Genomic DNA, 14,691 nt, shown 5'->3' with positions numbered 1-14,691 from the left:
TGCTGTTTGGTTGTTGTTGTTGAAATGGTTTTGTGAGCTTTAATCTGAGAATCTGGCGTTTCTGGCAAAACACAGTTATGTTTAAAAGTCGATTCAGGATTTAATGAATTGATATGGCTTTATTCAAGCTACTCACCTCCCACTTCCACCTGCACTTTCAACTGGACCACGGCCAATCAGAGAGGTCCCGCCCCGACTATCTCTAATTGGTTTAGTCCACGATAGGGGCAAAATGTGTGTCTGTTGTTGACCACAGGGAAGGTTGCAGATTTTTTTATTTTTTTGCTACCCGAACAGTTGGTCGCACCGGTGCGACCTACGATTTTTTTTTAGTCGCACCACTGAAAAATTTGGTCGCATTTGCGACCAAATTGGTTGCACTCTAGAGCCCTGAATATATATATATACATATGTGTGAGAAGGCTAGGTCTCGGGGGGGAAAGGATTCAGGCTCGGGTCTTCTAACAAAGGCCTGGTTGGGTCCTGCGCCATTCCCATTCAATTACCAGCCAATATATATGTATATGTATAAGGAACCAAGGAAGATGTTTGTGGGGGTGCTTGTGGGGGAGCTTGTCCTACAGCATGATTGTATTCAAAGCAGAATTACGGTCCACAAAACCATTATACTAAGTTCCTGCAGAGTTCAGATGCTGGATGATGAAGTCTAGTGCCATGCTAACTACATCACCTACTGATCTGTTGGCTCTGTACGCAAAACACAGGGAGTTCAAGAGAGAGGGGGTCAATCACTGACTGTAGATGGGACAGGCAGAGGTGAGAGCGACAGGTCTGTAGTCATTAAGGCTTGTGATCATTGTTTTTCAGAACAGGAATGATATTGGCAGCCTTGAAGCAGGCTGGCACATGACATATCTGCAGTGAGGTGTTGAAAATGTTAGTGAACACTGTCGACAGTGTTTCAGGGTGGATAAAGACATTGAGTGCTGAGGTGCTTTGTGGGGGTTCTGGCTCTTTCTATATAGTAATCCTGGAAATTACATTGCATTTGGTTTTTATTGGTAATGGTCGATGTGTAAACTTTATTCCAGCTTCTGAGTGTGATATACAAAAAGTGAAAGAGTTTCTGAAAAGCAAACAATATGTATGAGAATAAAAAACTATTACTTTGTCCTTTGCTGGATGTGACTTGATTCCTGAGATTGTGGAGCAAAGAAAAAAGGATGGTGTACATGAAAATGTTTTTTCATGCAAACTTGTGGTCATAGACAAAGTTAAGAATTCAAATGTAGAATATTACATATTCTACAATAATACAGAATGTTACCTGTAATCATGAATATTACAAGGTATTATGAAGCTATTCGCACATATCTGCAGTCAATCTTTTCAAGTAGATATTTTTAAAAAATGAGAGAAAAACTAAAAAAATGTCTTTCATTTATAAACGAAATTCTCTGCTTTACTTTAAATGTTATAAAAAACAATTTTTTGGAAAGGTTTGATCATTTAAATGACAAATACTTTTTTGAGTGACTTAAAGTTTGGCTTTGGATGTAGCCTAATTACTTATTTAGAAAACTACTGTGTCCCATTTCTAATAGACACCTGCCAGCCAATCACAAACCAGTGTTTAACTGCGGTCATATCTAAGAGATATGAGTGTATGTACCACACATTAATAGGACTATCTCTGTGTCTGTGTGAAGTAGCAGTCACTTAACACTGTGCTCTAGCACAGTGTTAAGTGTTAAACACTGCACATGGCAGAGCCCCACTGCTGTTGTGTGTCGGGTGTTACTCTCGTTTCCCTCTCCCTTTCTGTCTCCTCTCATTATCTTAAATTATGATACATGAAACGTAGTCATATATTATATAACATATATAGTGCTATACAAAGCTCAGAACTGAATAACAGTTTAAGTTGTCTAGAACCCTTCTATAGGAAACACTAACGATTAACACATGATATTCTCAGCTGTATTAATGGCCACTAGATGGCAGCTGACATCAGTGTGTCTCTGCTGTCTTTGTGCAACCAACAGAAAGAGATCGTGATCCTGGTCTACACACAGTGTTTTCTCTGCTCTATATAAGCAAAGGAAAAGCACACCATGAATGAAAAATGTATAACAGCATTTCTGTTCCCTTGTTTACAAAAAGAGTTACATGCATGCACACACACACACACACACACACTACATTAACAGATAACAAAGAGCCTGCGTGCGTCTCAACAAATGTTTTCTCTGCAGTCACTCTTGCACATCTCACCCTGGGAAAATAGGACGAGATTTGATTCATGAATGTGCACATCATGTTACTCAGTTTAGCTAACAATCAAAGTTAAATACACACTGTGTTTGTGTGTGTGTGTGTGTGTGTGTGTGTGTGTGTGTGTGTGTGTGTGTGTGTGTGTGTGTGTGTGTGTGTGCACATGTATGTAACCAATTTTCAGTCTTTTTCTCAGTTCCTCTTTCAAGACCATGATTTCTGTATTTCACGATATATGGCCACACACACACACACACACACACACACACACACACACACACACACACACACACACACACACACACACGTCTGGTTTGCTATTCTCATGGGGACATCTCATTGGCATAATGCTTTCCTGAGCCGGTTACCCTAACCATCAAAAATGCCTAGCCCTAACTATAACCATAACCTAATTGTAACCATGACACTAAAACCACATTTTGAGTGTGAAAAACGCCTTGAACCCCGTGGGGACGTGGATTTTGGTCCCTATGAGGGGACTGAAAAGTCATCAGAAAGCATAAACAAAGAAGAAATACAGGTTAGCGAGGCAAACGTTCTAAAGTCAGAACATCTCTGTGCAAAGCAAACGCAGCACTCGTGAATAAACGAAATCGGGCTTTGATCGAGTGAGCATGAGATGATGACATCTGCACAAAAAATGATCTTGACTTGAATCCATGAGTGTACAGGTTTATCAAAAGCAAACAGAAACACGGTGAGATGTGATTTTACACATATAGAAAACGGTAAGAAATAAAATATGTATTTACTGCACGAGGCATATTGTATGTAACTGTCTCCACTACATTTATTCAAAAATGAAGAAGCAAGGTCCAGATTTTTCACCAGATTATTTCCATATTGACTGCTTTATTTTTCCAGACAGATTCCAATAACTGCATTCTGAGAACTGATCCACGAACCAGCAGTTTTGTTACCAAGTCTGTAACAAATTTTTCACCAATTTCCAATTTAACTTTTGGCCATTTAGTGGAAATGAAAGTGACATTTGTGCAGGTTTGTATCGTCTCCGTCACATCTGTACGTCTTACACATGTGTGTGTAAATGATTTGCGTCCTTCCTGCGTGTTGTTCCTGTCACCTTATCATGAAACGCATTAATAAGAACTAGACGCACAGAGAACAAAGCACTGCGTGTCACAGCAGTTTGGGTCAGACACTGTTTTACAGACAGATGCAACTACAGTCTTCCAGCTGTAAGTCAACATTACAGAAATACTATCTTAAAATACTGCTGGGAGAGAAAATGGTCCCATTGTATTCTGTGCTGTTAAATTTGCATGAAACAAATTTAGACTCCTCACTCTTCTTCATTTGAATTCTGCTGCACTTGAAATATTAATATGCTCATTTTTTCAACTTAAGGTCTGCACAGCTGATAAAATATTGACAGTTATACCAATTTCTTTTGGCTGGGGGAGGATTTATCAATATTGTGTGTGTCTGTATGTTAGCAGGGTTTGTGTACACAAGACTGGTGTTTTAAATAGATAAGTAGGGACATTTTCCTGTGCCTGATTTAGAGTAACTGTGCTTGTGTGTCCGTTAAAAAGAGAGGGAGAAAGAAAGAGGCAGACACTGGATGGGGTATTAGGAGGAAGTTGTGTGAATGCTGTTTTTATTCACATGTACTTCCCCTAATTTAATGCTGTATGCTTGTACAAAACATGTCTACTAATTTTCAACCTGTGGAAGATTTAAAGGTGAAACTCTTCTGACTAATGTCACTCATACTAATAAACTGGTGCCTGCTAATTTCACACTGTACAACTTTTACACTGTACAGTAAATCTGCATTCACATTTCCATGTATGTATTTGCGTGTCTGTGCGTACCTCTACCGCTGCGGCCCACAAAGCGGAGGTCGTTGAATCTGGCCACTTGGTTCTTGATTGCAGCTGTCGCATTGCGAAGCTCTGCTGAGTAATTCTCATCATTTCCTGCCATCACTGTAACCAAGGTGCCATCTGGAATGTCGCCCAGGGCAACCACCTAGTGACATGTTGGCACAAACAAGAGAAAAGCACGAGTGTGCGCTGTGTCTGCGCGAGGGTTTAATCCAAGTTTGAGGTTTTCACAACATCTTTGTATCCAACCTGTTCGGTGCCATTTTTCAGTGCACACGTCCCACAGAGGTTTTTACACACCTGATGCTACTTTGCACCAAATGTCAGTCCATGCAAAGCAGGAGTGCAAAACTCCTGATTATGCAGATGGGATGATTGTGGGATGATCCAAAGTAGAGTACAACAAAAAAGTCATCTATTAGTGACTGAGCAGCTAATGTTCATATATAAAGACTGAATTGCTGAGAGGCTAGTACAATTTCAAACTGACCATACGCTTGGTTTGACTGAGAGGCAAAGAGGCAGTTTTACACTGAACTTCATGGACAGTAAAAGATGCAAATGATTAACTAAAAGTTGTTGAATAAAGCTTTTGTGCGTACTGTTAGGCTTTACCCTCCACGAGAGCTCAGCGCACTAGAAAGCACACTCTCCTTTTCCACACCTACACAAATATAGAGCCAGGCAGGCTGATTTCCATATTATGGCTAATCACACCAAAGCATCATTGTGCAAATAAGCAGGGCAGATATAGTACTATGGAGCATCTCTGTCTGTGACCCAGAGCGCTCCAACCAGCGCTGACTGCCACACTAGTATTAAAAGGACTCAATTATACCTTCCACCTATTGGTAATCACTTAAAGTGGTGTGAGACTGAGTACCAGTGCCGGTCACAGTAATGAGATAAGTTGATGGAATCACACTGGCTGCAATAAGCATTTCACTGGGTTTGGAAATTATTCAAGAACAAACAGTAAATTCACTGTCGGGCAGACTGTGGAGCAGCAGCAAAAAAGCAGCCCAGCAAATATGTGTGTCTGTCTATGTATACAGAACAATACCTGCAGAGTGTGTGTTATCAGCTACATACAATATGGATGTGCGTCTTTCGCTGTGTGCATAAAATGTGCGTGTTCATCTCAACAGTCATCCATTATCAGTAAGAGGCAGTGACATCCGCTCATGACACTCCATAATGATGCATAATGCACCAAACTCTCTCTTACACACACATGTATGCGCAAACACTAATGCATAAAACTCAGTAAATCAATCCACTGTGTTTTCTGCAGCTAAAAGCCGCTTTTCCACAAATGCATTTTGTCTCAAAGTGCAGGAAAACCATCCACATGAGGGAAACGCAGCAAAAACAAACAAACTTGTGTTAAATCACTGAGGGTGGATGGATCATATGACCCACTGGTAAGACAGTATAAAGGTCTGTAAAAACGGACCTTTGTGAGTGATGCTGGAAAATGTACAAAATGTTAGATTTGGTACATTAAACACTAAAGTCGTAAATCATCCGGACCACTTACATCAATTAACTTTTAAAGGCAAAATGTCAAAGATTTGTTCCCAGATGTGAGGAAATGCTGCTTTTCTCTGTTTGTCACTGAATATACTGAACAGCACGTTGGACAAGAACAGTAAAGGCAATCAAAGTAATAGAGAGATGAACTCATGATGATGTAATAATATATAAATGCTACATGTTATTATCAGGAAACTTTCAGTAGGTGAAAGGTTCGTGATCACTTGGTTAGAGGTGGAGCTGACTGCATACGTAACAGTAAAACCTGGTATGTATGTGAACTCTAAGTACGCACAGTCCATTACGATGTACAGCACGGCCCGTGCTAAAATGACAACATACACACCTTAAAAGCAATGGGCAGAGTCTTATTACACCTCCAGTGAGTAGGCAACACAGAGCACAGGAAATTGGGACTGTCTGTCTTCACCAGCTCTCCTGGATGATCTGGCATCACCTGAAAAAACAGCAGCACAGTTATTTTAGTCTAAGACAGAAATAAGCAACCAGTCCCGTGCTGCCCTACCTCCACCATGCCGTGGTCTGCAATTCGCAATTTTCCCACCATAGCAGCTCCACCACCGGCCTCCTGGGCTCCGAGAGGCAGGGCCTCGGCCATCTTCCCCCCCGAGGCGAGGGTGGTAGAGGGGGGAGTATAGCGGCGACCGGGGGCAGGGTCTGTGACAGAACCCAGGAAAAAATAGTCTTTGAATCACGTAATCATCAGAACAGTATGAGAATATATTTTCACTCTTCATTCATTGTTTAAGAAATAATTTCAGCAGAGAAAGAAAACGTAGCGATTCTGTTTGCTCACAGATATTTTCTTTCCCCCCCAGTCTGCACTAACAAGGACTTTTTTCACTATTCTGTCACAACTTATGATCAATCAGTAAGTAGATTAGTAGGTAATGACTAGAAAGATTTCTATAGATAGTGTTTGACAAATTATGACTACGCTTGCTTTTTATTCAGGTTAAAGACACACACACACACCTGTTTCACTGTACAGGTGTGTGTGAACTGGGATCTATAAAACACACACACAGAGTGAGACTGAGAGATGTTTAAGTTGTACACTTGTCGGGGCACCACAACCACAGGAGAAGGTAACCAGGTGAACAGGTGTGACCGTTTATTTTGCTAATAGTTACATTTGTGTCTAAATGTTAAATTGACTGATTCTTATATCTGATTTTTTTAATTTCTAATCTGGAGCCTTCAAAGTATTTTATACAACACACCTCATTCACGTCCTTTCATACAAGCGCTTTTGGTCTAACATTCACACACATTCACACTGAGAGCACAGAGAGTACCCTGGGGTTCGTATGTTGCCCAAGGATGGCATGCAGACTGGACCAACCTGATGACCTTCTCAGTCAAATCCAAAGTTTTGGATCCTAGTGAGCTCAGGTAACACTCATTCGTATTATAGCACACATTTGTTAGTTCAGAATGAACACTTCAACACATGGTTAACATTTTGCATCAATCTCTGAAGAATTCTGGCAGCAGTGCAAAACTCAGACTCCACTTTTTCCCCTTTTACAAACACTACAAACCACATTCACCAGTTCACACAATAACTCTGTTTCCATTCACGAACGCAGTCACTGAGAAAAGGTGGGGTTGTATATTTAAATCTAAGAAACTTTGACTCGTGGACTGGATCAAACCAATAACCTGACAATGATCGTTTGAGCTGATTTGGATGTCACAGAGTAAACCGGTACACGAACGCTGGATTGTGCTATATTATGTATAAAGCTACAGTTTTCTACAGGCCTGTAAATGACAACGTTGTTGTACAATGACACACATTCCAGTATATGGATATCACCATCACTGCTCACACACAAACACACACGGACCGACAAACCACGGACTAACACCGCGCCGTCAGAGACCATTTCTCCAAAAGCTCAGTCAGTCAAACTAATGTGACAGCTGAAGAGAACAAATATGTTCTCTGCGCATGTCTTCATACTTTATCGTGAACAACAACCAGAATAATACGTCGTACCGTATTTGGCGTCCCACGGAAACACCATCTGTGCGTCCACAGTCTCCTCTCGCTGACTTTCACTATAAGCCTCCTGCTTTCCTCCTGTTTGCGGCCAAGAAGCGGATTCCTGTGTGCGCGTCGTCCAGTACTTATCTGTCAAACTACCCCGACCAAACGCGACACATTTAAATCCGTGCAAACATGTCCCCGACGCTTTCAGATGTGTTTGATGCGTCCTCCATACAGAGTAGAAGTCAAAGGCAGACTTGAGATGGGTTCTGTAGTCTTCAAAGCTCAGCAGAACAAACTTCCGCTCATACTGAAAGTGGAAGGAAATGGGCAGACGTTGGAGGGGAAAAAAGAGAGAGTATCTGACTGTATTTCAAAGTAAGTAAGCGCTTTCATCATAACTACTTCTATGTCCTTTCCGCTGCAGATGAATGGCCATCTCCGATCTTGGCGTCAGCCTTTTACCGGCACCGCTCTGGATTTGCATCTCGTCTGCGCAAAGACCTGCTCTCAGCCAATCAGGACACGTTCTAGAGGCTGTCGCCGAAAACACAAGACCAATCAGCATCCTGTGCGTCCGAAAGGAGGCGGCTTTAGCTGAGAAACAAGGAGGCAGAGCTGCGCTTCTTCCTGCGTGACACTGTGTGGTTATGTGCGTTATCCACACATAACAAACTAACGACATATGAATGCATCACTGCGGATCAAAGTCAGAGTCACATGCCTCCAAATCTTTGTTTTCTTATTCTTTTCACCACAGCAGACCGAGGCGTGAGAATCTGTGTGCTTTATATATGCAAGCTGTCAGTAGCACATACAGACGATAGAGGGCAGCAGGTGATCTAAAGCACGTTACTGATCCTAAATGAAGACGGCACAGGCCGAACGAGCCGACTCACATGGATGACACTTTCATGTGATTTCATCTGTTTCTAATAGTAAGAGTTCGAATACACATTCAAACATCTGCATTAGTACTTTGATATAAATGATACCTCTGAACTCCTGACCGTTTTATAATGCTCTCAGCCTCTAACTAAATTGCATTATTGTGATGTTATCATCATAACTGTGAACACTGTGTTATTGCTGCCTATACTGACCAGGGATAGTTTGAATCCCGCTCAAGTTTTTACTGGAAAGTATTTCACAAAACAAATTAAGCACCAAAAATAACTTTAAATGAAGGAAAAGCTATTTTTATTATATTGCTATTATATTAATTTCACATTTGAACAACATTTGCACATGCACATTGTCTTCATGCACACACAAAAACTTTAATGCACAAAAAAATGGTTTAGATACTGAGTTCATTTCAGCACTCTGTCTTCTGCATGTACTGTATGTAAAGTCTATATAAATGAAGATGACCAGGAAGGTTATTATTATGGAGCTATTAACCATTTCTGGAAGAAAGCAGCAACAGGGAAAGAGCTGACAGATGAAAAAAGTAACTATGACTTATCTGCTCAACTAAAAAAAGTCTCAATGATGAAGAACTAAACTGTGTTTAAGCTGCTGCTGAAACTCCAACAGCACTTACAGAGTCACACAGTAACCACGTGGGAGTTCATGTGTTTCAGTTTTACATTATGTTCTAATCTTAAAGACTAAAACGAGTGTAGGAAATCATGTTTTTCTTTCTTTTTTTATCCAAAAATGAGAAAATGATCCACTCATTTGTGTGTGCGTGACGTTAATGTTCCTCTGTGTCTGTGTATATCTGTATGTCAAACCGCAGCACACCAACTTATAAGTGAACGTATCTCTGAAATCATTTTGCAGTTGTTTGCTTTGAAGCCAAATTCAAATATCTGTTTTCCTCTTCCATTAATATTCCTTTGGAGGAAATAAAAACTAAAAAATGAAATAAAAATTTCTGCTCATTCTGTTGGTTTATGTCTTTTGCCCTTCTCCCCCGTCCCTCTTCTCAGCTGTTTCTCTTTCCCTCTTTCTTTCTCCCCTTCTTTCCCCCAGTCAAGTCTGTCCCGTATTCAGTAAGTGAAAATAAAATAAACAATAAAAGGTGAATCAAATGGACCATTACGGCAAGGCTGGGATGGTCAATTTGGTAAAGTAAATCCGTTGGGCATCTTTCTTTGCCTTTAGACAACAATTCTGATGGCAAAAGAGCCAAACGGGACAGGCAAAAAATAAATAAAATTTAAAAACAAAAACAAAAAAAACCCCCCAGGAATCAGCAGCTTGGAGTTTTTCCAGAAACAGGAGTAAACCTATGCTGTACACACAGTAGCGATGATTCCTTTCACTATAAAACTATATTAAATACAGCTTTGTGTTGCCTGAGAAACACATGCTGTCCATGCAGACACCCGTCTGTCTTTGTAGCCAACGGGGGATAATAAAAAATGTAAATGCCCCAGCCCCAGATGGACACGGTGTGTTTTGCTCTTGGAAATATCCATTTTTCACATCATGCCTGTTTGTCCACACTGTGCAGGTCATCAGGAGTTAACAGAAATCAAAACGTTAAACCTATTAAAGGCTGACTTCACAGCTTTTTACCATTATTTTCCTTCAAGTACAAGTACAAGTTGTTTTAAAATATAGATTTTTTTAAACGTGACATTTCCTTTTCTTATGAGTAAACTGCTAAATATTCCAAATACTGAAGGATTGTTTGAAACAGTATATCTCTGAAGACAGAAATAGAGTTCTGGTGCTCATCACAATAAAAGAAAAAACAAAGAGCAGCCTGCTAAACACTATTTCAATGAAAGTCCTCTGTAGACATCTGAGAAGTCAAATAAAACAACAGATGAAGAAAGAAAGAAAGAAAGAAAGAGTGATGACAGTGGCAGTGGAGTTGGATTTCACGAAGCCAGCATTTACCGCTGACTATCTTGTAATGTGAGCTGCTTACTGCCCTCTGATCTATAATCAATACTCAGCCACAGTGTCCTATCAACGTTATTGATACTAACATTGCTTGATATCTTTCATAGAAATACAGTGTGGATCAGTAGTGTGCATGCAACTGTTTTCCTTTTCTAATTATTTATTAGACATAAAAATTTCATTGTGAAAACCAGAAGCTGCTTCTTTAAAATAGCAGGAGGACAAGTTTACTAAAGAGATATGTCCTGTCCAGGGTAGTGATTGACACTGATCGATATCTGCAGTCAGAGTCAGCTGTGCTTCTCACACGTTTGATGGTTTTTTTTGTTTATTTCTCTTTTAAAGTTAGATGATTTATATCAATAAACAGGCACGGCTGCAGATCTGAGACAATGCAAACTTTGGTAGCCTTTAGCCAGAACCAACTGAAGCACCCAGCAGAATTTCAAAAAGCCTTGAAACTCCATCTACAAATGCTTGTAGAAATCCAAGAAACAGAATTAGACAAGAAAATGGAACAGGTAAGAGCCATCTGATGATGGGCAGCACAGTTCAGTTTAACTGTTTGTACTGTGAGGATTTAGGTCATGCAAAACCTCCCAATAAGGAGCCCCAACAGAACAAATAGTTAAGAACAAAAACAACATAATCACGAACAGAGCAGATATGATAGTGATCGAGGTGACGTCAAACATGAAGAAGAATCAGCTTTACCAAAGAGTCCGCTGCCTGTCCGGCCTTTCCTCATCAGATACATAGCCCAAGACAGAGGCCCAGAGCTGGAGAAAGCCCCGGGGTTCATGCTCCGGTCCTGTGTGTAGAAGCACCAACAACTGGGGCCCAATTTCAGATACTCAGAACGTATGAGGGAAAAACTGTACGGAGAAGGATAAGAGGGAGGAAAAAGAGAACTTAAATAGGAAGGGAACAAATCAAGTATTTGTGAAACTTAAGAACAACATGTGTAAGAGAGTCCAAAAAGCTGTTCAGCAATGAAGTGCTCCAGCCTGCCCTTACCTTCATCATTTGCTTTTATACCCCTCGTTCATCTCCTCAACCCCCTCCCTCTCCCTCCATGTCACCCTACATATTAGTGCAAACCAGAAGAAAAGTGAGGGAGTTAAAAGTGAGAGCAAAGAAGAGGAGGAGGAGGGAGAGGAGCAAGTCAAGCTTAATTCATTCTCCCCTTCTTCAAAGCATAGCCACGAGGGACACAACTCCATTTTGCCCTCAGGCTCTTTAAAGCTGCTAATTTTATTTAAGCGCTCAAATAATTTTCTCTTTTTTTCTCCATCTCTCGATCTGCTCTTTGCTCTTTCTATTTGGTTCTGCTAAGATCTGCTTGAACACTGAGGTCAAACAATCAGTATGATGAGCTTTATTTAGGTGTTGAACTTGCAGATAGCTATTGTGTTCAATTTGAAACCATGATAACTAAATATTACATCACTGATATTTGACATATGGACCATCCCAGTCCACCAAAAGCAGCATTATTCATTTCAAAGACCTGCACACAAAGCAAATTGGTAATAGAGCTGTTTTGTAATAAAATACAGCCCCCCCTTTTTATGCAGTCTCAGCACAGAGCACTGTGTACCCCAATTTCATGAGTGGAGAGTAGACTTGTAGTCCGTCACATCAGTGTAGCAGCCATCCTGTGAAATGTTACCATTCATATCAATATTTCCTGTTTAGAATGTGCACTGGCATTTTTTAAGTGTGCTACTAGAAAGCACAGATCCTTTAAATACACGAACAATTACTTTATAAACAATAACGTTTGTTTTTCAGCTAACTTCACTGTTTGCTCCGTCGTCCTTCCTGTACCCGTACCACCTCTCTGTGCTCTTTCTTAAATATTATAAGAGCCCAAATAACTGATGAGAGTACAGTACACTGCTTAGTTATGTGAAATCATCATCAATAAATGTGGGCAAAACAGAAGCTACAGCTTTGTAATAATGACATGTTCTCTGTCGTTTCTTAGTGTTTGTGCCGTTACCCAAAAGTGAGATTTTACACTGAAAGACATAAAAATATTCAAAGTGATACAGGCTGCTGCTGGACACTGTCACCATAGCGACCAGTGACAGCTCTGTGGGTTGTTTAAAAAGATGAGCTCAGGCTAGCTCAGGAACCTGAAACCCAACAAACTCATCCTGGGCAGGTTTGGCATCCCTGATGTGCTGGTACATGTCCCAGTTGTTATAGACCAGGGGTCGGCAACCTTTCTGATGACGAGTGCATCTAAAATTTCCTCAGAGGTCAGTGTGCCATATGACTGCATTAGCAATAAATTTAATAACGCTCTATATGAACAGTTACACACTATATAGAACCACTTTATAGAATTATATGTGTTCGCAGATGTTGGCAGCTATCAGTGAATAGTTATCAGCTATTTGGAAACAAAAAAAAAAGACTTTTTATCCATAACAGCAAATGAACTGTACAACTGAAAATACAAATGCTCTCTATGGTCTCCTCACAACAATGATAAGAAAAATAAACTGGGCCAATATGGCATGTTTGTTAATACAGAGACACATGTTAATGTGATCTCTGGTCTCCCACTCAGAGACACAGGTCTCCCAGTGTCCAGCATTCAGAGGCTACCTGAGGACTCATGTGAGAGAAAATCTGCTCACACAGACATGTAGAGCCAAATACTGTCAATAAGGCCTCTGCAATGTTCTGAAGACAGTTAAACTTGTCAGGTAGTGATGTCCAGCAGGTGAACATGCAGCTCCATGAACACGCACAGCTGTGGATTCCAGCTGCGTGTTGCATTAACTGGCATTAACTCAGCCAGTTAATGTGAGACAAATCCAGCTGCTCATTAAAGATTTCTGGTTTGATCAGAAAAGAAAACATTGGTCCAAACACCTGAAAGTCCCCAAAACACATTGTGAATTCTGTCTCGAGTCTACGGATGTATCCGTGTATCTCCGTGGTGCTGATGCTGTGCTGAGCAGACAGCTGCTGAAACTTTTGAAGTGTCAGAATATGGAAATTTCAACATCGCTTGAAAAAACTGCCAGCTAGCAACGTCCCTCTCACCGGTAGCTAAGTTATTTTTAGCCAATTACAAGTTGAATCTGGTAGTTGGGGTTGTTAGCTAAGATACTGTCATTAAGAAGCAGCACAACTAATGTGTCTATGTGAGCTAGTTTGCTATGTGCATCGCTGGCGCGGCCATTTATTTTTTAATGCACCTTCTCAGATTAACTCACTGTGTGTCGTGCCCAGGGCTGGACTGGGACAAAAATCAGCATTTTGACTAGAGACCGGCCCCCCAGGTATTAAAGCCATAAAGCCTTTGAATGAAAACAAATGCTGTTGTGACAGTGATGTACAGTCTTGTTGGTATATGTATGATTTCTATACATTTTACATCAGATGAAAACTTTGGTTGTAAGATTCAGATAATTATTTATTAAAGCGAGACATTTTAAATGAGAATAAGAAAGTATTTCTTTGTGTCTCTCAGAAACAGTTCATAACTTCAACTCATCCATGTCACCTAAAAGGTAAACCTGTTTCTCCATCACCTGTTCAGCTCTGATGATTCAGTAAGGACATCTCCTGGTTTCATCTTCATGTTTCCCTCTCACCACATATCCAAACCGACATCATGACCAGCAGCTTTACAGCTGTGGCTCCAGCAAACATCAGCTGATACTAGAAATTAATATTAAATAAATTCTAACAACAGCTGATCGAGCTTAAACGTGCTGCTGTTGTTTAGCGCGACATCCGCTGGTTTCCTGTTTCTGGCGCAAAGTGAGCGATAAACAAACAAGAGAGAAAAGACAATCAGCTGATCATTGATCAGTTTCATGATTGAAGTAGCAACAGGAGAGGGAGGGGGGGAGAAGAAGAGGCAGCTGCAGCATAAAGACAGAGTAACTGCAGCTTTGTGTCTTTTTCCATTGTAGCTGAAGTCCGGGACAAACTGTTCCTTTTCAGCTCAACACGAAACTCGTAATATTTTCTCTGAATGCGAGATGATTCAGTTTTTTACGGGACAGTTGGCAACTCTACTAACTAACCTTATGAATAAAATAAAGTTCACTATCAGTAACATCATAGCACCACCCAGCTGTATAGAAACTCCGTCATGCTAGCTAGTAGCAGTATGAGGTATTGTAACTGACTGTAAAAAGT

At 40.6% G+C, this 14,691-nt stretch overlaps 1 protein-coding gene across 2 annotated transcripts in view; it reads right to left on the bottom strand.

Moving 5' to 3' along the window:
* Window positions 1-11,295, bottom strand: part of runx1 (RUNX family transcription factor 1) — a 37,258-nt gene extending 25,963 nt beyond the window's left edge. Inside the window, exons 1-4 of one of the 2 annotated variants that reach the window (XM_026158231.1) lie at window positions 11,236-11,295; window positions 6,169-6,320; window positions 5,989-6,099; window positions 4,095-4,251 (exon numbers count right to left, since the gene is read on the bottom strand). In XM_026158231.1, the coding sequence (XP_026014016.1) occupies window positions 4,095-4,251; window positions 5,989-6,099; window positions 6,169-6,320; window positions 11,236-11,278 (463 nt within the window). In that variant the 5' untranslated portion in view covers window positions 11,279-11,295. Of the gene's footprint in view, window positions 1-4,094; window positions 4,252-5,988; window positions 6,100-6,168; window positions 6,321-7,668; window positions 8,545-11,235 lie in introns of those variants that run through there. The other variant, XM_026158232.1, reaches the window with a different exon arrangement.
* Between the last annotated feature and the right edge of the window lie 3,396 nt (window positions 11,296-14,691).

Source organism: Astatotilapia calliptera, chromosome 23 (assembly GCF_900246225.1).
Source record: "Astatotilapia calliptera chromosome 23, fAstCal1.2, whole genome shotgun sequence".
NCBI lineage: Eukaryota > Metazoa > Chordata > Actinopteri > Cichliformes > Cichlidae > Astatotilapia > Astatotilapia calliptera.
Note: the sequence above shows the minus strand (reverse complement) of the source record. Positions and strands in the feature narration are given on the sequence as shown.